Genomic DNA, 23,546 nt, shown 5'->3' with positions numbered 1-23,546 from the left:
GGAGTGCTTGGTGGGGTTCTTCATTTTGTCATTTATCTATGCATTTTGTCTCTTCACCTCAAAGGTAAGCTGCTAAAAGGTGCTTGCTCAGAACCTACCACATGCTAAAACCTGTGGTTCTGGGGATTTAAGATGAATCATATGTGCCTTCTACTCTGGAGAAGCTCATAATCCAGTGAAAATCTGGGACCAGCAGATAGACCATCATAAGATAATGAGATGTATTATAGCAGAAGCTGCAACAGAGTAGGAACCAGGAGGAGGGAGCTGCTAGTACTGTATGGGAAGTCAGGGAACCTGTCACAAAGGGGTCAGTATTTGAGCTGGGCTCGGTCTCAGAGGAGTTAGTTATACAAGGGGAAAAGAGGAAGAAGGCCTAAGGGAATTGCAAAAGCATGGAGGTATGGATGGGCTGGTGGGTTCAGGGATTGGTGAGATATTTAATGTGGCTAAAAGCCCGGGTTTGAGATAAAACTAGAGGGGAGGCTGGGCCTTGGATGCTGCAGAAGGAGAGTGGGCTTCATTCAAGTGGCAATGAAGATGTCAGCAGAGTACTTAAAGGAAGACAGTTTCCCTGTCTGTAAACTGGGACAAAGTACATGAAGCACAGTCCTTGAAGGTTATTATACATCAATTTCAAAAGAATCACTATACAACAAAAAATCTGATATAAGATCAAAAATTTTAAGTTAAGAAAAAATTTTTTTGAAAATGATTCTCAAGACAATTTGAAGTAAGATTTTAATGCTAAATATGGCTCTTACTCTCATTATCTACAAAATGGGGATAATATATTTATGATAGATTCCTGGTTGCCCACTTATCCTTTTTATAGTGGTTTTAATTTTGTTTTTTTCCATTCTTCCCTTTTCTAAATGGGGGATATTTTACTATTTGTCAAATTCCTATTCTACCTCTATACTAGGTGTGTGAGAGGAATAAATCTTGTAAAAGACACATGGACTTAATCAGAGATACTATATTTTTTACAGGTTGTTGTAATTGAAATGAAATTTATTTATTCAATAAAGATTTTAGTTAGACACATTTCCTGACGTCCCTTCTAGGCAGGTGTTCCATGTGACTAAGTTCCCCACCATAGGATGTGGGTGGAAGTGATGTGTGCCCCTTCTGGTCTCACTCTTGGAATAAGTGTGAGCACTTCTTATTTATATATCAGAAGTTGATCTGAGCAAGATTTGTTTCTTTCTTTATTTGCTAGAGTGTCATTTCTTTTAATTAATTCATTAATTTTTTTTTTTTAAGAGATAGGATCGCTTTCTGTTGCCCAGGCTGGAGTGCAGTGGCTATTTGCAGGTGCGATCATGGCTCACCGCAACTTCGCACTCCTGAGCTCCAGCGATCCTCCTGAGTAGCTGGGCTACCAGCTAGGACCACTACTCCCAGCTGAGGTTTATTCCTATCAATTCCCCTTTTAAAATAAAAGTATAGCCTTCAGATAAAAGCACTATTTCTCAAGCTCCTGAAAGAAATGGAAAACCACTCAGCTCTACCCATGGAGGACTCCATCACCGTATTTACCTGTTATAAGAGCTTGTGGCTCTCCAGAGTTGATGTGGAGAATCAAAAGTCTGAGCACTCCATAACAGCTGCAAGTCAAATTCAATTCCTCCTAGGTGGTCTGGAGTCAATATGAAAGATTTCACATCCGGGAGAGTGTGGTGCTCCATCACAAACTGTCCTATTTGAAGGGGAAACACATGCACTTATCGTACTTGTTGTAGAGCTTGAGTTTGATTGTACTTGTGGTAGAGCCCCACAAAAGCCTGAGAACTGAATTAATGTTCTTCTCTCAAACAACTAAGGTTAGCCCATTTTACCCCTTAGAATACATTCCACACTGGTGGGGATAGCATGGCATCTCACCCCAGCCCATTGTTCTACTTGTGATGGTCATCATAGTCATATGTATTTATTTATAAACAATAGGAATAATCCTTGTGGAAATGTGCTAATGAGTATATTCACAGTAATAGGGGTCTTTATGTGACAATGAACACTCAATATACATAGCTTTAAATTCTAACCAACATGTTTCTTGGAGGTAGAAAAGTCTCGTAGTTTATAAATAGAAATTTCAGCATCAGATAAAAGTCACATTTAGGGCCATTCAAGTCCTTGGTAGAAGAGGATAATTATAAACATCATTAAAAGGGTAAGTGCTATCAGCAAGATACCTCCACTCTTCAAAACCGCACTGAAATAGTGTCGCGAATAAATAAAAGTAGGGGGAATATTTTAGATTGAAAGAAACTAAAGCAATATAACAGTCACAATGTAACATATGAATCATAACTGGAACTTCTTTCTCTTCATGTAAGCAGTTATAAAATAACAAATATAAAAATAAGTGGAAAAGATGTTTGTGGAACAATAAAGGAAATATGAATAGAGACTGGATATTACTGAATCAATGCTAAGTATCTTAGAAGTGATCATGATGTTGTGACTGTATAAGAGAATGTCCTTGTTCTTAGGAGATGTCAACTGAAGTATTTTGGGTAACTTGACACGAAGTCTGCAACGTGTTTCTGAATGGTGTGACAAAAAAAGGTATGTATGCGTGTATGTGCACATGGATGTATAGCAAAATGTTAATCATTGTTGACTGTTTTTTATTGTTCTATTCTTTCGACTTTCTATATGTGTGAAATGTTTCTTAATAAAAAGTTGGGAAAAAAATGGCATTGATATTACCTCTGAATTTGGCATGGGTCTTGAATTCAATGACAAGACGGCCATCCTCTCGAATGTAGATTCTTATTATCTGAAGCCTTGCAGAGAGCACACTGTCTGTCTGGATTCCTGGGCAGGAAAGCAGAGAGAAAATGTTAGGGCATGGAAAATTCCTCCCTGACAGCAACCACGTATAAGTTATCCCAAGGACACCTCCAGGTAGAGCTGCATATTTATTTGAATGTAACAAGATAACATTTATATGTCTATAGAAACATATGCCAATTAAAATTGTATGACAGTTCATTTCACTTGGTTCTTTTTTTTTTTTTTTTCTTGTAACGGTTCCACAGTTCTCGAAATAGACTCTTCAAACCTGTAAATTCCACTTAGCCCAGATGCAGGGTTCAGCAAAAAAACGAATCTTAAAACTTCTTACTATCAAACTTTATACCAGGGTATGGTTACAGCACATCTGCTTCCTACTATATTTTCTTTTCCTCACCAAGATACCTTTCTGGACTTAACAGAGGTATAAACAAAGTCCTGTTGGCTACATTTAGTACTCAAACCAAAGGAGAATTAAAGGCAAGCTTGTAGAAAGCCAGCATGACACAAGAAAGCTGTGGCTTTAATAAAGGAAACTGCAGTCATGGTCCCCAGTGAGTTCACAATGACCAAAACCAAAGGGTAACGTAAGGAGGAGAAACATGAAGTTGAACAAGACAAAACAAAAACAAGAGCTCAAGAGATTATCTGACCCAGAGTGGGAAAGCTGCCTGAAGTTATTTTCCCATGAGAAATAGAAAGCAAAAACTGATTTGAGCCTAAGCCATTTCATAGAAGAAAGGACTACACTGCCAGCCCTCTGTATCTGATCTGTTCTACATCATGCATTCTGCATCTGTGGATTTACCCAACCTCAAATTAAAAATATTAGAATAAAAATGCATCTGCACTAAACATATACAGATTTGTTTTTCTTGTCATTATTTCCTAAACAACATAGTATATAGTTGTTTTATATATATAGTATACATATATAAAACAATATAGTATATAGTTGTTATACCTAAACAATATAGTGTAACTATTTATATAGCATATACATTGTATTAGGTGTTATAAGTAATCTAGAGATGATTTAAAGCATAAGGGAATATATGTATAGGTTATATGTAAATACTACACCATTTTATATGAGGGATTTGAGCGTCCTCAGATCTTGGTGTCTGCGGGAGGTCCTGGAACCAAACCCTAATGGATATGAATGATGACTGTACTTTCAATTAGTAGAGATGAAGCTTTCTCAAAAGAAAACTCTTGTATTTTTTTTTTTTTTTTAGTATGTTTGCCTCAGATAAAGCACATCACCCCTGGAGAGGAAAAGAGGGAGGACGGGAGCAGTAGAATTTAGGGGAAATGGGTTTGGGGAAATAGGTTTGGGGTAGTGTGTGAAGTACAGGACACTAAAAATGAGAAAAAAAAACAAAACAAGAAAACCAAAAATAACCAAGAACCACTGGAGATAGTGGAGGAGAAAATTGGGGAGTTTTAAGGAGCATCTATGTGGAAGCAGTAGGAGGAGGTGGGTGGGGAAACTGGGTGGGGGTGAGGTGTGGGCTCCCAGCTGAAGGGCTGCCTCCCACTTAGTTCTTGGGGGCTCCTCCCAGAAAGGACAGGAAGGGGGATGAGGCTGAGGGAAAGGTCATTTTGAACATTCTGCATCACAGCCCTTGACTTCAGAAGGTTAAAATTCCTTCTTTGGAGGATGCAATTAAAGAGCTGATGCTTTGCCAAATGAATAAATTGGGCTACTTGACATAAATATTTCAAGTGCTCTTGACACATTTTTTTCCATTTCCATGCATCTGATTTGAAGATCCTTTTGCTTTGTAAAAAACATGAACCACACCATTTTTCACTAGGAGAAAATGAAGATTATTTGGGTTATACTCCAAAAGAACACACACCCCTCTGAATCCCTCATGGGCAGTAGAGAACTCATCTGTCACTTGCTATCCTCTACTCTGGGACCTTAGCTATCTAGGCTGAGACCTTCCAGCATCAGGACAGAAGGACATCATTCTTTTCAGGAACCCCAGATCTTCACTTTCCAGACTTGAGGTGGCCCCACTTTGTCTATGGGATAACAGGATGAGAAAAGCAGCTACTGTTAAAAGTCACTACTCTTCTTTTAATCTTGCTTGAGTGAAGTCCTAACTAAAGGGATAGCTAAGGCGTCAATGGGCATACCTGTTCTCCAGAGAACAGTGTCATAGAAGAAAGAAAACTCCATCTCGGTGTGGTGCTCCAAGGAGGCCCAGCCCCTGGGGGCTGTCACATAGATGTAGGACACATACAGAGGCACATGCACTGTCAAGAAGGACTGAGCAGAGTCCCTCACCTGCCGAGGAAGCGGTAAGCACACAGAGTTATTTCTCCCCTGGTATGAAAAGGCACACTATCACCACATCTTGGTTCCACTTTCATTCACCCATGTAGTCGCACTTATTCAATAATTATTAAGCAAGTGCCCATGATTGCAATTACTAATTTAAAAAAATAAAAGAAGTAATGGAATAGAAAGTGGCCAGAATGCTTCTTTAGACAGGGTCATGTGCAGAGGCTTCTCTAAGGAGGTGACATTTGAACAAAAATACTTTTGAAGTGGGAGAATGAGCTCTGTTCAGTTGCCAGAAGATTTGGCTGAAATTTTAGAATATCACATTTATTCCCAAGGATCAACCCAGTGGATGTGGGATCTACCATTCAGTACAAACTCCCTGTGTTGATTTGCCAGTGACCCGTGGGAGAGCCCAAGTCAACCATCATCAGGAAGATGCCCACATCCGGACGCCTGGGAGGAACCTGTGCCTAATTCAGGATGTTTTAGTGAGTGCTCTAATCTCCTGCTCCAGGAACAAAGGGCCCGAGCATTGAAATCATATCTAGGAAGCTCACCAATGGACAGCTCAGAGCTGCATGTACTTCAGTAATTTCCTGTCCCATGCAGTGCTTTGGAAAGAGTTTTGAAAAGGCAGCACATCACACTTCCAAGGGAACATTCCTTCTAAGGAGATTGTTTCCCTGCTTTTAATTTGGCCCGATCATTTTTATTTTACTACGTAATGAACAAAACTGGATGGAAAGGTAACAGACTGGTAGCAGAAGCTTTTATAGTGAAGATAGCTGTATATGTGTGTGTGAGTAGGGAGTTGGTTTACACATTTTAAAAATATTTTTATACTTTCTTCCATAAATATATATATTTATAACAAAAAAACTTAGTTTAAAACAATTTTAACATTGGCTAATTACTACAATATACTATGGGACTTATATTTTTCTTTTGTTTGAAAATACAGTATAGCCGGGCGCGGTGGCTCACGCCTGTAATCCCAGCACTTTGGGAGGCCGAGACGGGCGGATCACGAGGTCAGGAGATCGAGACCATCCTGGCTAACACGGTGAAACCCCGTCTCTACTAAAAATACAAAAAATTAGCCGGGCGCGGTGGCGGGCGCCTGTAGTCCCAGCTACACGGGAGGCTGATGCAGGAGAATGGCGTGAACCCGGGGGGCGGAGCTTGCAGTGAGTGGAGATTGCGCCACTGCACTCCAACCTAGGTGACAGAGCGAGACTCCGTTTCAAAAAAAAAAAAAAAAAAGAAAATACAGTATAAAGTGTTTCTATGGGTAATTAAGGAAAAAAACCAAATGCTTTAATATTTTTCTAAAGTTTTTTTTTTAATATTCAAAGTTGTCAGGGATTTAAAATTTGATGTCAGCTTTCTCAAAAGACTCAACTAACTCCACACTCATTGAAAAATTCCACTTTGACATGCCTTACTTTGTTTGTTTTTCAAGAGATGTGATCTCTCTCTGTAGCCCAGGGTGGAGTGCAGCGACTCTATCATAGCTCACTGCATCTTCAACTTCCTGGGCTCCAGTGTTCCTCCAGCCTCAGCCTCCCAAAGTGCTGAGACTACAGGTGTGAGTCACTGTTCCCGGCCCTTTTATTTCCTTTTTAAAGAAAATGTCCAGATTTTATTTGGACCTTGTACCATGTTCTGTCCCTTATACACAGGTTTTGCTAAATACACCTGCTCCAATCACACTATCGGAACTTCGATAAACTCTAGCTGATTGGCAAAATTAATTTTCCCTTGTTTGTTTTTGTTTATCCTCCTTTAGCCCTCATGATATTACTTACTAACCTTTAAAAAGAAAAAAAAAACCCAACGAATATTTACTGCATGCCTATTCTATGCCAGGCACACTGTGAAAGTCACCCTCTCATGCTGAGATTATTAGTACAATTTCAGATGAGGTTCAGAGAGGTTATGTCTTGTCCAAGTCTGCTGATTTAATAGCAAAAGGTACCAACTAGGCCTTAGGGCTAATTCCTATATTCTTCCTACCATATGTCAGTAATTTCAATTATTTTCAAAGAAATAGACAATAACAAAATACTTCTGTGTATATATTTTTTCTGTGTTGGTTTAAAAGTGGGATATATACATATAAGAAATCCTTGTCTTTTAGGTTTTTAAGCATATTCTGAACAAAAATATTCAAACATGTAATTACAGCAAAAGCATAAAGAACAGAGAATACTAAATTTTGAGAGGCCAGGAAAAAAACAAATCACTTAGGTTTGCATTTTCCAAAGTGAAAGGTTATGCAACCGGAGAAATGGAAAACCTATGAATGCCTTAAAATTCTCTTCAGTAGATGGCAGTAGTGCATACAAAATGAGAGGAAACCAGGGTGAGACGCACCACAAAGAAAACGACACATTTTAATCAAAGACACTTTCTCTAAATGATTACTCTAAATCCCTCTATAATTTCTCTCCTTCAGTGAGGATAAACCTGATTTGGAATGAAGAACAAACATCTAACTAGTTTTCAGCTCATTGCGATAACTGCTCAAAATTGGATAGAACCTGTTTTAGAATTAATTTTCCCATGAGGACAGATTAGCCTAGTCTCACTGGCCCTTTGATATAACTGCCCTTCTCTGACTATGACTTCTTGCTATAAATTTTTCAATTGTCACTAATTGATATGGTTAGGCTTTCTGTCCCCACCCAAATCTCACCTTGAATTGTAATCCCCCTAATCCCTCCATGTCAAGGGAGGAACCAGGTGGGAGGTGATAGGATCATGGTTTCCCTCATGCTGTTCTTGTGATAGTGAGTTCTCACGAGATCTGATGGTTTTACAAGGCAGTTTTCCCTGTTCTTGCTTGCTCTCTCTCGCCTGCCACCATGTAAGACATGTCTGCTTCCCTTCCCCTGTAAGTTTCCTGAGGCCTCTCTAGCCATGTGGAACTGTGAGTCAATTAAACCTCTTTTCTTTATAGATTACCAGTCTCTGGTATGTCTTTATGGTAGTGTGAGAATAGATTAATACACTAATGTTTAATGGTAATATATATTTTAGAAAGTGTCTATTTTTGTAGGGGCTGGCAGTTTGGAATACGTGTGAAACCAAAATGTTTTAAGCAATTATCTTTCCACAATGCATAGGACAACAGTGCTCTTCTTGTCTTCTGAAAGACAGGTTGTGTCATCTGACACATTTTCCCAGGTGGGGAAGAGAATACATCAACGTAGTAATAACCCTAGCATCAAATGTAAATATTTTTGGCTTTCCAAAATATATGCATTATAAATATAAAAATATATATGCCTAGAGAAGTAAATATTGGATTTTTATATAAGTGAGTAGGCCAGACAGTAAGTTTTTTCCACATTAACTTGATTTAGAGGACTTTTGGGGCCTCCTCTAGCTTCAGTGCTGCCAACATCTTGCTTGAGGGACTTATAAAGAAGACCCTGTTAGTTGGTTGGCCCAGTTCTGGAGGCAAAGTGCTACCTGAAGTGCTTCAGGAACAAACAAGGTTGACCATGGCACCCATATGCAGATTCCTCAGACAAGCCCCAGGGCACCCACCTGGAAGTCGGCGGTTACAGAGCCCCCACAGACGTCAATCAGCTCAGTCATGTCGTAATAAGCATCAAAGGTCCACACGCAGCTCTTCAGATTCAGGTGTTTGTAGAGCTGGATGGTCTTTGGCTCTCGCACGCTGGAGTCAAACTGGAAGGGGCGATCATAGCCAGGCCCCAGGGCGGTGCTGTCATAGACCACATCATCCAGGAACCCTGCCTCTGCGGGAGAGGGAAGAACAAGGAATGATAATTTGGTTTGCGGACGCCAAGGAGCAGGGTGGGGCGAAGAGCTCACCCTTTCACACTAAAAGCACTTTCAGTCACCTAAGCCCTACTAACAAAGCAACCCAGGGCTCCCAATGTGCAGGGAGAATGTGAGGGATCTTGCAAAGCGCTTGCTAACTGCTGTTGCCACGTGTTAAATGGAGGACTCCACCTCTAAGAGACCACAGGAACCATGGAGGAAAAGGTGAGCAAATGATACCATGAATGAAGGCGGCAGAACTTGGAAAGGAAAACACTCTGAAGCTTTGCCTGCTACACCTGGGAAGTCTGGTCCGGTGCTTCATATATGTCCCCACCAGTCCTGAAGAAATGGATTTACTGTATGGCTCAGTCACTGGGGAATTATTTTAAGAGTGATTTTTAAAATTTCTTTTTTGAGACCCCATCTCAAAAAAAAAAAAAAAAAAAAAAAAACCCAGTATACCTACATCTGATTACTTCTTCTTGCTCATAGTTTCCGAAGTCTTTGCGGGGGGAAAGTCTGAATTTTTTGTTAATGAGTAAATAGCTCACTAATGATGGCTGTAACTCACCTGTGACAGGCAAAAATTATTGAATCAAATGCTGCCAAGCACATGAATGGCTCTAAATTAAGGGAGAACTTTATATAGTAGGGAGCTGAATACAGATACAATTTTAGAATATTAGGGTTAAATTTTTTTTTTTTTTTTTTTTTGAGACGGAGCCTCGATCTGTCACCCACGCTGGAGTGCAATGGTGCGACCTCGGCTCACTGCAACCTCCTCTTCCCGGATTCAAGTGATTCTCCTGTCTTAGCCTCCTGAGTAGCTGCGATTACAGGTGCATGCCACCACACCTGGATAATTTTTTGTGTTTTCAGTAGAGACAGGGTTTCACTGTGTTCCCCAGGTTGGTCTCAAACTCCTAAGCTCATGCAATCTACCCGCCTCAGCCTCCCAAAGTGCTAGGATTACAGGCATGAGCCACTGCACCTGGCCAGGTTAAAATTTTATCGTACTAAAAGCGACTGTAGTATTTTAAAAGGGTTGATAAATATCTTAGAATGCTTGACACCCAACACCCAGCCCTCTGTCCCATGATGACTAGGTACTCAATTAACATGTCTTGAATTTAATTGCTTTTAAGTAGGAAAAGGTGCAAAGTTTAGTATTTAAACATAGTATGTCTCTTCCACTAGCTACAAATGTGGACCAATTAAACTTTCATATGTAGCTCAGTGATTTACAAATAATTTGTACTCAGCTAATTGCTACTGTATAAAGACCATCATGACCAAAAGTGATGCTTAATGAATATGAAAGAGAATATGAATGCATTTCTGTCTTCAAAAACACTATTAAATGATTCATCATTTGTGAAAGGAGGAAATATGCATGTAATGTGCACTTGCTAAGGTAAATGGAAATGGACAGAATTCTTTGTAAAGTCAAATGTCTGCTGTGGTGAACACAGAGATGTGCTGCCTCAGCTGTCAGCTCCTTCAGCTCTGCGTCAGCTGCACATTGGCTCAGCCCAAGGTCACGCCCTTGCGGGGCAGCCGGCATCCAGTGACTAAGCTAGGTAGGCTATAAGGGTCTGGCTGTGTCAGCTGGAAGTAGGACGAGTCTCTCCAGAGCTCCCTGCCATGGCCAAGATGGCTTTTTCAGCCTGCATTGCAGCTTGACTTCTCCCTCTGCCCAATCCTGTTTCGCTCCTTCTCTTTCACAAGTATTGATCCCTAATAAATATCTTGTAACCCCAAACTCCATCTCAGCTCCTGCTTCTGGAGAACTCATCCTATAGCATCTTCACTTTAGCTTTTTAAAACAGGTTTTTGTAGCACCAATGTAAACATGCTCATTCTAAGGGAATGAAGACACTAAAATATACCATAGTAGGTGCCTTAAAAATGTCAATGCATTTGGCCGGGCGCGGTGGCTCACGCTTGTAATCCCAGCACTTTGGGAGGCCGAGGCGGGTGGATCACAAGGTCAGGAGATCGAGACCACGGTGAAACCCCGTCTCTACTAAAAATACAAAAAATTAGCCGGGCGCGGTGGCGGGCGGCTGTAGTCCCAGCTACTCAGGAGGCTGAGGCAGGAGAATGGCGTAAACCCAGGAGGCAGAGCTTGCAGTGAGCCGAGATCGCGCCACTGCACTCCAGCCTGGGCGACAGAGCGAGACTCCGTCTCAAAAAAAAAAAAAAAAAAAAAAAAAAAAAAAAAAAAAAAAAAAGTCAATGCATTTAATCCTCATCTTGAGTGGTAACAAGTGTTATTCCCATGTTATAGATAACAGTGGCTCAGAAAGGTCAAACTATACTTGTTCAGCGGAATAAGGATTTGCACCAGTGTGATTCCAAAGTCCTTGTTTCTTTCTGTCCACTTCATTGTCTGAGCTAATGGAATGTGCATGTGTGCTAGGAAAGAAAACCACTAATGTGTGGATTCTGAGAACCAGAAAACATGAAAAGCAGTTCTCCTCACTCTGGCATATCCTGAAAGTCACTGCACTGGGCTAGCATGGAAAGACCAGTCCCGAACTCGTCAATCTCACCTGAGATGCCTCTCAGGTCATAGGTGGTAACTAAATTGGAGCAGACGTGCTGGTGTCTGTAGATGGACTCAGACAGTAGAAAATGCAAGTTGTGCAACGGCATGGTGGAGATAAGGGGCAGCATTCCATCCTGGTGTGGGATCTGCACCGAAATGTGGATTCTAGGGGGAAAAAGGGCAGAAATAAATGTTTAGCTGACTGCTATAAATGGTCAATAGGATATACTTCTTTCTCATCACCTAATTTGTCTTCACCAATGAAGTACCATGTTTTTTCCTTCCTGAAGCTTTCCAGGTAGGATTTCTGTCTGAACAGGGGGTATACATATATACATAGTATCATTGCTTCCCTCTAAGAGACCGTCCAGACACAGGACTGACAGTAATCTAGAATTATAGATTTTTTTTCTATACAAGAAAAGATAACATCACAACCACAAATTACTTTAAAGCTTTCCTTTGCTTTTTAATGGAAACTCTGTTTTTTCAGGAGCTGAAGCTGAGTGACTGTAGAGGGCCTGTTCCCCTGCTCTGTCACAATGAATGTCTATGGAAGTTAGGTAAGCTTGACACTCACATTTCTTTAAGTATTTGAGTCAAAAATATATCGTTGAGCTTTTAAACTCTAAAACCAATTCCTCCACCCAGCCAAATCTGAGGAATTACAATGTGCAGCTACTCATACTGTCTCTCCTAACTGAAAACAGCCTTCTCTCTCCAGTCTCCCTGTAAGTCCTATCAGCAGCACGCGTCCAGCCCTGCCAGCCTCAGTCTGCAGTGTGCTGTTCCTTGATCTACATCCTCAGCTCTTAGGCAGCCTTTGGACCAGGAAATGTGCAACTTCTTTATATTGGCTACTATTTCTCGAATGTTTTCAGACTCTGTTTATCTTGCCTCCCCACTATGAGGGCACGGAGCATTTCCTTCACTTCTTTTGTTTCTCCAGAGCACATAGTATGCAATTCTAAATAAGAAATGAGCTTAATAAACATTGGTTAAGACTGCGACACGACAGAACTGTACTTATGCGTTGCATTTTTTGTCATTGTAGCAGTTTAAATTTTGAGCGTGTTTATTGACAGTGTGTTTTGAGTTTATATAGCTTGTCTCTTGAGCAAAGAGCCACATTTTTAAGAGGAATCAGAACCTTGGAAGTGAAGAGGAGGGCCTTTTTTCTAGGAAGGGATCACTAAGATACATTTTACTGTGTCAGGAAAGAAAGAAGTGTGTGCATATTCATTCAAACATGTTTTATTCATATAAAGGAACTCATTTTTCTCAGTTTATGAGCAATGGAGTTGCTTATAAAGGCACACGTTTAAATACTATAGTGTTTAATAAATATGCATAGCATACACAAATTCTTTTTTGCTATGCAAAAATGAAAACATCCATTTCCCATCATGGTGGCACAGAAAAAAATTAAGTCCAATATATCCTAATTTCTACATTATTATTCATTTGTTCAGTAGGTATTTAGGAATGCCTCTTAGATGCCAAGAAGCACTATACTGGGCAGAGGATACTCAAAATACAAACTCATGGTCTCTGGCCTTCAGGCCTTACCATCTACTAAAGGACAGAGAGAGTGAATGCTAATAATCTTCTAAAAGAAGCATATACAGGTGCCAGAGAAGCCAGAAGGGGAGGCCTCCAAATTAAATTAGGGGAGATGATGGAAATGTCCCTAGAAGAGACGCCATGCAGTAGGTATTGTAGGACAGTAGGGTTCCAGCCAGTGGAAGGGGGCTGGGGAGAGTTGAGGTAACAGCATGGCAAAGGTATGCAACCCGTAAGAGTCTGTAGCGCTTGGGAAGTTACTCATGATTCCCTGTGGTTGGACTGGCAGGTGAAACTGCGAAGGTGAGGGAAAGACCAGGAAGATAGGCAGGGGGCCCGAGCTTGAGGGATCTTCACAGATTTAAACTTTTACTGACACATTCATCATCACATTTTTATTGTGCAGAAGCATCACTTATTGATCATCCTGGGAAACACACAAAGGAGACCTGAGATTCACCTCAACCTACGCATGGTGGAAGGCACCACCTGCCTGACCTGTTCGGATGCTCCTTATGTTTGACATCGAGGTATTTCAAGGTTGCGATGAAGGACTGAGCCTGGAAGCCTCTGGATGTCCCAGCCACCACTGGTGTGTGGCAGATAGCACTGTCTGTTCCAATGGTAACAATGTTGCTCCTTAAGGGGGTCCCCACATGGCCCACCTTGTCCACAGCCTTGGCCACACAACGCACATGGAACCTCCGGCTGAAGTAAATGCTGTCCAGGACCTACCAGGGAGAATAAATCACCTCCAATGTGAGTACGCTACTTAAACAGCTCCTTATATGATCTGGTTCAAGGTAATCTGTAAAGGTCATTCATCCACCCATCCATTGATTGTTCCATCTAGTCATTCATTCATCACGTAAGTATTGACTTTTAACTATGAACCAGACACTCAAGACAGATCATTGAGTACTTATAGCCTAAGGGGGTAAGATAGTCAATGAATAATTAGACAGACGTGGAGCATGAACCCACAGATGAGTGATTTCCATTAATAGTATTGTTCTCTTTATATACTAGGCTCAGCAGAAGGATGACCCAAGTGTTATTCAGGCTTCCAGCAAGACTGGTTGGCCTCCAAGTCACTGTTGCTGAGAGCATAATGTCAGGAGACAGAGGAAACATTCTTCCTTCCCAGGAATTACCATGGTCTTTTTATCTTACTGCTATCCTCCCTCCATCCCATCTCCCTACCCAGTGACCACACACTGCAAGGGTTATAGTAACATGCAGACTTGAAGCTGAGAACTTGACCTCTGACACTTTCTAGCCTTTGAAGGTCTTTCCACAGATTCCTCCAAGTCCCCAAACATACAGAAGCCCTAAGAGTGCCTAACTCAATCTGTGCAGAGGCAATGTAGGTCACCAGGACTCTTTATGAAAATGTATGCATTTACATAGGGAAGTATATAACAAGAAAAATTAATCAGTAGTTCTGTGTGCCACAGACCTCCCACAAAGCAATCACACAAACTTAAAAATTTTACCCATGAAAACAATTTTCCCTGAAGTCCATTAAAAATTAAAGAAGATTTTTCCATTAAACTTTTTTTAAAATTAGCTGCCAATGCTTTACTTATTTATATATACATGAACTTAGTACAGAAGGGATTTGAAGCATCTACAAGAATGCATATAATAGAATGGCATTAAATAAATAATTGAAGAAATCAAGACAAAGCAAAGGAATCTAGGGTAAAGGGTATTAGTCACAAATTCATTGCAAGAAGGAAACCTGAAGCATAAACTCATAAATTTATCTGTTAAAAATGTACATTTGGCTCCAACCAGATCAAACCTCCTTTACGGTTTTGTTGAAGAGAGAAATAGATACTTAAGAAACAACAAGCTGGTAAGTCTTGCCATGTTGATTTTTTAATAATAGAGAAGACTATTTAAATTTGAGCTAGGTTATGTTGCAAAAGAATTGCTCTTCGGGCCTTTCTGAACAAGCTGTGCCAAAGAGAGTGGGTATGAATGACCCTGCATTATCCAAAGCCTCCCATCTATGTCCAACGGCTTTCCTCTGCTATTATCCCATCCCAGTGAAGCTCTTACTACAGTGGGAATAAACTGTGGAATAAACAGGAAAATCTAGAGAAATTTGGTCTGAAAGATACCTCTGATGTCTAAAATCATTCGGTGATATAATTGTAGGCAAGAATTGTTGAATGCTTACCACACACCAGGTACTATACTAAGCCTGAATCTCAATGGCTTTCAGCTCACTTTTGGAAGAGAATCAGTTCTGTCAGTGTGATGTGCAGGATCACTGTGGTGGACTGTTTGTTAAGGTTGGGAAAACATACTATCCATTGTTCTCTGATGGTTTCAGGGGTGTTGGTCTCTAAGCTTTTCGAGGACAGGAACTGCTACACAATGTCTTTTCATGGCCTCCCATAGAGCTTTGTAAAGTGCTGATCATTCAGCAACCATTCTATTCTTTTATTTAATAACTGGTCCCCTCTATGTGCCATTGATGTGCTGGCCATTTTGGGCCACATTTCTACCGCATTATAGAAATGTGGTAGAAATTAGGTACATGTCCGTAAGGAGTTTATGTGCTAATACTTACTGAATGATTGAAGATATGTTAATAGTAATAAACAGTGCCTACCTGGAGTTTTTCACTGACTTTGTCATTTATAGGTCACATTTTTCAATGACCTTGTAAAGTAGCTAAGCAGAAGAATTATTACTTTGAAGATCAGGAAACTGAGACTCAGAGAGATTAAGCAACCTCTTAACATTACTTAGTTTAACATAGGCAGCACCAGGATTTGCAAACAGGTCTTCCAACTAGCTTAGGTTTCTATTACAGCACATAATCTTTTCTTATGTAGAAGGGTAAAAAGACTGTGCACCTGCTTATTTGTTTTATTCCAAATGCCATGCATGGCCCATAAGGAATTTGATTATCTGAGTAACAAAGAACACCAGTTCTCACCCAGGGAGGGAGAACCAGGTCCAGACTCCCAGACCTACCATGTGGTTGACACTGGTGAATGGTGTGTTGTCGGTGATGGTTTCAAAGGGAGACCGGGCCCCATTGCCATCAGTGGGGGCAGCCACTTCCCAGCTGAACTGCACAGATGTCTGGTTGATGCCGGCCTCACTGCAGCGCTCCTTCATGACAGCATATCTGGGGAAATGAGGGTCACAGGGGGTGACACAGACCAGCGGGTAGCCTGGGGAGGGGGATTTCTTGACTCCTTCCTTGGTAACTTCTTCCACATGGTCATAGTCAGCAAGTGTGACTACCTGCGAAAGAGCAACAAAGCTTCAGTTCAGGTTGGGTATCAGCAAGATCAGAGAACTAAGGCCCCCTTCTTTAGAGATCCACAAGATCTCTTAGTGTCTAGGGATTCTTTAAAATATAACAGGAGAAGTTTTTATAATTGTTTGCCAGGCATCCTTAAAAGATACTGTAGATCTTTAATGGTGGAGAAGATCCTTCTACTGGTTGGGCTAGAAGCTTTACTATACTTTTAATTTTTTTCCTAAATCAGAGCCCTATCACTCATGTAAAAAAATACTCTGACTTTCCTGCACATTGGAACCAAAGCTGTGTAATGAATAACAGTTGCTAGTTTAAAGTTGCATTAAATAGTTGATGGTATATAGTAGAACATTTGGCAAAATATGAGTACATCGAGGTGGTATATTTCTTCCATGGCCAAATAAGAGACACATTTGGAAATAATCGTCATTCTTTTCTAACATATGAGACTAGTTAGCAGAAGTTAGAAGACTTCTGATTGCTTCACAATTATGGGTTACACTTTCCTTGGCAACTTCTAGGTGTTTTCCTCTTAATTGTAAGGACAGTGCATTCATTCTATTCACCCCAAGTTAGGAAATCTGGTACTACCTTCCTGCAGGTACTGAATTCTATAAATATGGTGAGTAAGTGGGACAATAGATATGACGTAGTATTACGTTCTTACTCTTCTAAGTCCCATCAAAGAAATGAGAAGATCAATTGTATTATATTTTCTATCTTTATCAGACTAAGACACCAACAGGATTTGGTCTCACTTTTAGGTCAGAACAGGGTTTCTTACCCTCAACACTATTGACATTTGTGCCAAATAATTCCTTTTGTTGTTGGGGGCTGCCCTGTGCAGTATGGGATGTTTAGGAGTATCCCTGGCTTTTACCCACTAGATACTATTACTAGCACCTGGTGTGACGACTGTGACAACCAAAAATTTCTCTAGACATTGCTTAAATGTCCTCTGGAAGGGGGAGAATGGAAGGCAAGATGGCTCCTGGTTGCGAACCACTGTGTTAGAAGAATAAAGAAATAGCGTACTTCTCTCAAGTTCTCATCTACTAGTCACTGAGACGTAAAACAGCAATCCTTTGGGTCAAGCAACTCACAATGGGTGGTGCTGGCAATATGAGGCTCCCGGCTGCCTCCTGGTCTAGAATCGTCACTGTGGCAGTAGTCACATCCCCGAGAACTGCTTCCACTGGGTCATCTGGGCCAAGGACTAATGAGAAAGATTCATGCCATTCCCGGTCTTCATTGGACAGGATCTCAACTTTAAAAAAGATATGATCCACACCTTCAACAAGGACAGAACAAAAAGAGAGCAAAGGCTTCATTAGGAAACATACCCAAGAGAGTGCAGCTTGGCACTGCTGAGACATCATGTTAAAATATGTTCTTTCTTTTTAGCAGTGTTCTATAAATGCAGTGGCTGCTAATCACTTTAGCCACATCTCAAGTGAGGAATCTTTTTTACAGACCAAATTCCACCTGTGGTAGAGGCTCAGTATTGCAGATTTACTGTTCAACACCATATGAGGATTAATGGCCCCTGCCTGACACTGGCTGGCAGTAATAAAAATCTATGATCCAAAATACACTTCACCCTGGTTATGAGTTTTTTTGCTTAATTTTTCTTTCCCCCTTACACTTTTGCATGAGCTCGTGTTTGGCTGTAAGGGCTTGCACATACAGATACCCTTCAAAGCTGTCTCTTGAGAAGCAATGGCTCAAGGTTATCTACTAAGCCAGGCTCCACAAAGATGGTAACATGGAGGGTGAGTGACCTGGAATGGGTGAGGGTTCAAGCCTTAAAGACCCACTTTGGGGGACCATTCCAAGATGGTTGAATAGGAACAGCTCCAGTCTGCAGCTCCCAGTGTGATTGACACGGAAGACAGGTGATTTCTTCATTTCCAGCTGAGGTACCTGGTTCATCTCATTGGGACTGGTTGGACAGTGGGTGCGGCCCATGGAGGCCGAACCGAAGCAGGGTGGAGCATTGCCTCACCCAGGAAGTGCAAGAGGTCAGGGGATTTCCCTTTCCTAGTCAAGGGAAGCTGTGACAGACTGTACCTGGAAAAAGGGGACACTGCCCAAATGCTGCACTTTTCCCATGGTCTTAGTAACAGGCAGACCAGGGGATTCTCTCCCATGCCTGGCTTCGGGGGGGTCCCACACCCACGGAGCTTTGCTCACTGCTAGAGTAGCAGCCTGAGATTGACCTGCGAGGCTGTAGCCTGGTGGGGGGAGGGGCATCCACAATTGCTGAGGCTTGAGTAGGTAAACAAAGTGGCTGGGAAGCTCGAACTGGGCAGAGTCCACCACAGCTCAGGAAGGCCTACTGCCTCTATAGACTCCACCTCTGTGGGCAGGGCATAACTGAACAAAAGCCAGCAGAAATTTCTGCAGACTTAAACGTCCCTGTCTGACAGCTCTGAAGAGAGCAGTGATTCTACCAGCATGGCATTTGAGCTCTGAGAACAGACAGACTGCCTCCTCAAGTGGGTCCCTGACCCCTGTGTAGCCTAACTGGGAGACACCTCCCAGTGGGGGCCGACAGACACCTCATATAGGCATGTTCCCCTCTGGGACGAAGCTTCCAGAAGAAGGAACAGGCAGCAATATTTACTGTTCTGCAATATTTGCTTTTCTGCAGCCTCCACTGGTGATACCCAGGCAAATAGGGTCTGGAGTGGACTTCCAGCAAATTCCAACAGACCTGCAGCTGAGGGACCTGACTATTAGAAGGAAAACTAACAAACAGAAAGGAATAGCAGCAACATCAACAAAAAAGACATCCACACCAAAACCCCATCTATAGGCACCAGCATCAAAGACCAAAGGTAGATAAAACCACAAAGATGGGGAGAAACTAGAACAGAAAAGTAGAAGATTCTAAAAACTAGAGTGCCTCTTCTCCTCCAAAGGATCACAGCTCCTCATAAGTAATGGAAAAAAGCTGGATGGAGAATGACTTTGATTAGTTGACAGAAGTAGGTGTCAGAAGGTCGGTAATAACAAACTTCTCCGAGCTAAAGGAGCATGTTCTAACCCATCGCAAGGAAGTTAAAAACCTTGAAAAAAGGGTAGATGAATGGATAACTAGAATAAACAGTGTAGAGAAGACCTTAAATGACCTGATGGAGCTGAAAATCATGGCACGAGAACTTCGTGATGCACACACAAGCTTCAGTAGCCGATTTGATCAAGTGGGAGAAAGGATATCAGTGATTGAAGATCAAATTAATGAAATAAAGCGAGAAGACAAGTTTAGAGAAAAAAATATTAAAAATGAAGAAATCCTCCAAGAAATACAGAACTATGTGAAAAGACAAAATCTGCATTTGATTGGTATACCTGAAAATGATGGGGAGAATAGAACCAAGTTGGAAAACACTCTTCAGGATATTATCCAGGATAACTTCCCCAACCTGGCAAGGCAGGCCAACATTTAAATTCAGGAAATACAGAGAACACCACAAAGATACTCCTCAAGAAGAGCAACCCCAAAACACATAATTGTCAGATTCACCAAGGTTGAAATGAAGGAAAAAATGTTAAGGGCAGTCAGAGAGAAAGGTCAGGTTACCCACAAAGGGAAGCCCATCAGACTAACAGCAGATCTGTTGGCAGAAACCCTACAAACCACAAGAGACTGGGGGCCAATATTCAACATTCTTAAAGAAAAGAATTTTCAACCCATAATTTCATATCCAGCCAAAGCTAAGCTTCATAAGTGAAGGAGAAATAAAATCCTTTACAGACATGCAAATGCTGAGAGATTTTGTCACCACCAGGCCTGCCTTACAAGAGCTCCTGAAGGAAGCACTAAACATGGAAAGGAACAACTGGGACCAACTACTGCAAAAACATGATAAATTGTAAAGACCATCAATGCTATGAAGAAACTGCATCAATTAATGGGCAAAATAACCAGCTAACATCATAATGAAAGGATCAAATTCACACATAACAATATTAACCTAAAATGTAAATGGGCTAAATGCCCCAATTAAAAGACACAGACTGGCAAATTGGATAAAGAGTCAAGACCCATCAGTGTGCTGTATTCAGGAGACCCATCTCATGTGCAGAGACACACATAGGCTCAAAACAAAGGGATGGAGGAAGATCCACCATCAAAAGGAAAGCAAAAAAAAGAAGGGATTGCAATCCTAGTCTCTGATAAAACTGACTTTAAACCAACAGAGATCAAAAGAGACAACGAAGGCCACTACATAATGGTAAAGGGATCAATTCCACAAGAAGAGCTAACTATCCTAAATATGTATATGCTCAATACAGGAGTACCCAGATTCATAAAGCAAGTCCTTAGAGACCTACAAAGAGACTTAGACTCCCACACAATAATAATGGGAGACTTTAACACCCCACTGTCAATATTAGACAGATCAACGAGACAGAAGGTTGATAAGGATATCTAGGACTTGAACTCAGCTCTGCAGCAAGCAGACCTAATAGACATTTACAGAACTCTTCACCCCAAATCAACAGAATATATATTCTTCTGCATCACATTGCATTTATTCTAAAATTGATCACATAATTGGAAGTAAAGCACTCCTCAGCAAATGTAAAAGAACAGAAATCACAACAAACTGTCTCTCAGACCACAGTGCAATCAGATTAGAACTCAGGATTAAGAAATTCACCAAAAACTACACAACTACATGGAAACTGAACAACCTGCTCCTGAATGACTACTGGGTAAATAACGAAATTAAGGCAGAAATAAAGATGTTATCTGAAACCAATGAGAACAAAGACACAATGTACCAGAATCTCTGGGACACATTTAAAGCAGTGTGTAGAGGGAAATTCACAGTACTAAATGCCCACAAGAGAAAGCAGGAAAGGTCTAAAATTGACACCCTAACATCGCAATTAAAAGGATGAGAGAAGCAAGAGCAAACAAATTCACAAGCCATCAGAAGGCAAGAAATAACTAAGATCAGAACAGAACTGAAGGAGATAGAGACACAAAAAACCCTTCAAACAAATCAAGGAACCCAGAAGTTGGTTTTTTGAAAAGATCAACAAAATGGATAGACCACTAGCAAGAAGAAAAGAGAGAAGAATCAAATAGATGCAATAAAAATGATAAAGGGAATATCACCACCAATCACCGATCTCACAGAAATACAAACTACCATCAGAGAATACTATAAACACCTCTATGCAAATAAACTAGAAAATCTAGAAGAAATGGATAAATTCCTGGACACATACACCCTCGAAAGACTAAACCAGGAAGAAGCTGAATCTCTGAATAGACCAATAACAGGCTCTGAAATCGAGGCAATAATTAATAGGCTACCAACCAAAAAAAGTCCAGGACCAGATGGATTCACATCTGAATTCTACCAGAGGTACAAAGAGGAGCTGGTACCAGTCCTTCTGAAATATTCCAAACAACAGAAAAAGAGGGAATCTTCCCTAACTCATTTTATGAGGCCGGCATCATCCTGATGCCAAAGCCTGGCAGAGACACAACAACAAAAGAGATTTTTAGACCAATATCCCTGATGAAAATGGATGCGAAAATCCTCAATAAAATACTGGCAAACCAAATCCAGTGCACCTCGAAAAGCTTATCCACCACAATCAAGTTGGCTCCATCCCAGGGATGCAAGGCTGGTTCAACATACACAAATCAATAAAAGTAATCCATCATATAAACAGAACCAATGACAAAAACCACATGATTATCTCAATAGATGCAGAAAAGGCCTTCAATAAAATTCAACATCTCTTCATGCTAAACACTCTCAATAAACTAGGTATTGATGGTACATATCCAAAATAATAAGAGCTATTTATGACAAACCCATAGCCAATGTCATATTGAATGGGCAAAAACTGGAAGCATTCCTTTTGAAAACCAGCACAAGACAAGGATGCCCTCTCTCACCACTCCTACTCAACATAGTATTAAATGTTCTGGCCAGGGCAATCAGGCAGGAGAAAGAAATAATGGGTATTCAATTAGAAAAAGAGGAAATCAAATTGTCCCTGTTTGCAGATGACATGATTGTATATTTAGAAAACCCCATTGTCTCAGCACAAAATCTCCTTGAGCTGATACGCAACTTCTGCAAAGTCTCAGGATACAAAATCAATGTGCAAAAATCACAAGCATTCCTATACACCAATAACAGACAAACAGAGAGCCAAATCATGAGTGAACTCCCATTCACAATTGCTACAAAGAGAATAAAATACCTAGGAATCCAACTTACAAGGGCCATGAAGGACGTCTTCAAGGAGAACTACAAACCCCTGCTCAACAAAATAAAGGACACAAACAAATGGAAGAACATTCCATGCTCATAGAGAGGAAGAATCAATATTGTGAAAATGGCCATACTGCCCAGGGTAATTTATAGATTCAATGCCATCCCCATCAAGCTACCAATGACTTTCTTCACAGTATTGGAAAAAACTGCTTTAAAGTTCATATGGAACCAAAAAAGAGCCCTTATTGACAAGAAAATCCTAAGCAAAAAGAACAATGCTGGAGGCATCACACTACGTGACTTCAAACGATACTACAAGGCTGCAGTAACCAAAATAGCATGGTACTGGTACCAAAACAGATATATAGACCAGTAGAACAGAACAGAGGCCTTGGAAATAACAGCACACACTTACAACCATCTGATCTATGACAAACCTGACAAAAACAAGCAATGGGGAAAGGATTCCCTACTTAATAAATGGTGCTGGAAAAACTGGCTAGCCATATGTACAAAGCTGAAACTGAATCCCTTCCTTACACCTCTTACAAAAATTAATTCAAAATGGATTAAAGACTTAAATGTTAGACCTAAAATCATAAAAACCCTAGAAGAAAACCTAGGCAATACCATTCAGGACATAGGCATGGGCAAGGACTTCATGACTAAAACACTAAAAGCAATGGCAACAAAAGCCAAAATAGACAAATGGGATCTAATTAAAGAGCTTCTGCATGGCAAAAGAAACTACCATCAGAGTGAACAGGCTACCTACAAAATAGGAGAAAATTTTTGCAATCTATCCATCTGACAAGGGGCTAATATCCAGAATACACAAAGAACTTAAATTTATAAGAAGAAAATAAACAATCCCATCAAAAACTGGGCAAAGGATTTAAACAGACACTTCTCAAAAGAAGACATTTATGTGGCCAACAGACACATGAAAAAATGCTCATCATCATTGGCCATCAGAGAAATGCAAAT

The 23,546-nt window shown here is 40.8% G+C and overlaps 1 protein-coding gene across 8 annotated transcripts in view; it reads right to left on the bottom strand.

Moving 5' to 3' along the window:
- LOC105477237 (Fraser extracellular matrix complex subunit 1) overlaps positions 1-23,546 on the bottom strand; it is a 488,217-nt gene that overhangs the window by 21,836 nt on the left and 442,835 nt on the right. For all 8 annotated transcript variants that reach the window (XM_071093546.1, XM_071093541.1, XM_071093547.1 and 5 more), the window contains 8 exons: positions 17,409-17,596; positions 16,011-16,286; positions 13,515-13,747; positions 11,458-11,618; positions 8,660-8,874; positions 4,954-5,104; positions 2,719-2,826; positions 1,543-1,702 (listed from right to left, as the gene is read on the bottom strand). In XM_071093546.1, coding sequence (XP_070949647.1) covers positions 1,543-1,702; positions 2,719-2,826; positions 4,954-5,104; positions 8,660-8,874; positions 11,458-11,618; positions 13,515-13,747; positions 16,011-16,286; positions 17,409-17,596 — 1,492 coding nt within the window. The remainder of the gene's footprint in view (positions 1-1,542; positions 1,703-2,718; positions 2,827-4,953; positions 5,105-8,659; positions 8,875-11,457; positions 11,619-13,514; positions 13,748-16,010; positions 16,287-17,408; positions 17,597-23,546) is intronic.

The sequence above is a fragment of the Macaca nemestrina genome, chromosome 3 (genome assembly GCF_043159975.1).
Source record: "Macaca nemestrina isolate mMacNem1 chromosome 3, mMacNem.hap1, whole genome shotgun sequence".
In the NCBI taxonomy this organism is placed as follows: domain Eukaryota; kingdom Metazoa; phylum Chordata; class Mammalia; order Primates; family Cercopithecidae; genus Macaca; species Macaca nemestrina.
The sequence above is the reverse complement of the archived record's forward strand: the minus strand, read 5'-3'. Positions and strand labels throughout refer to the sequence as shown.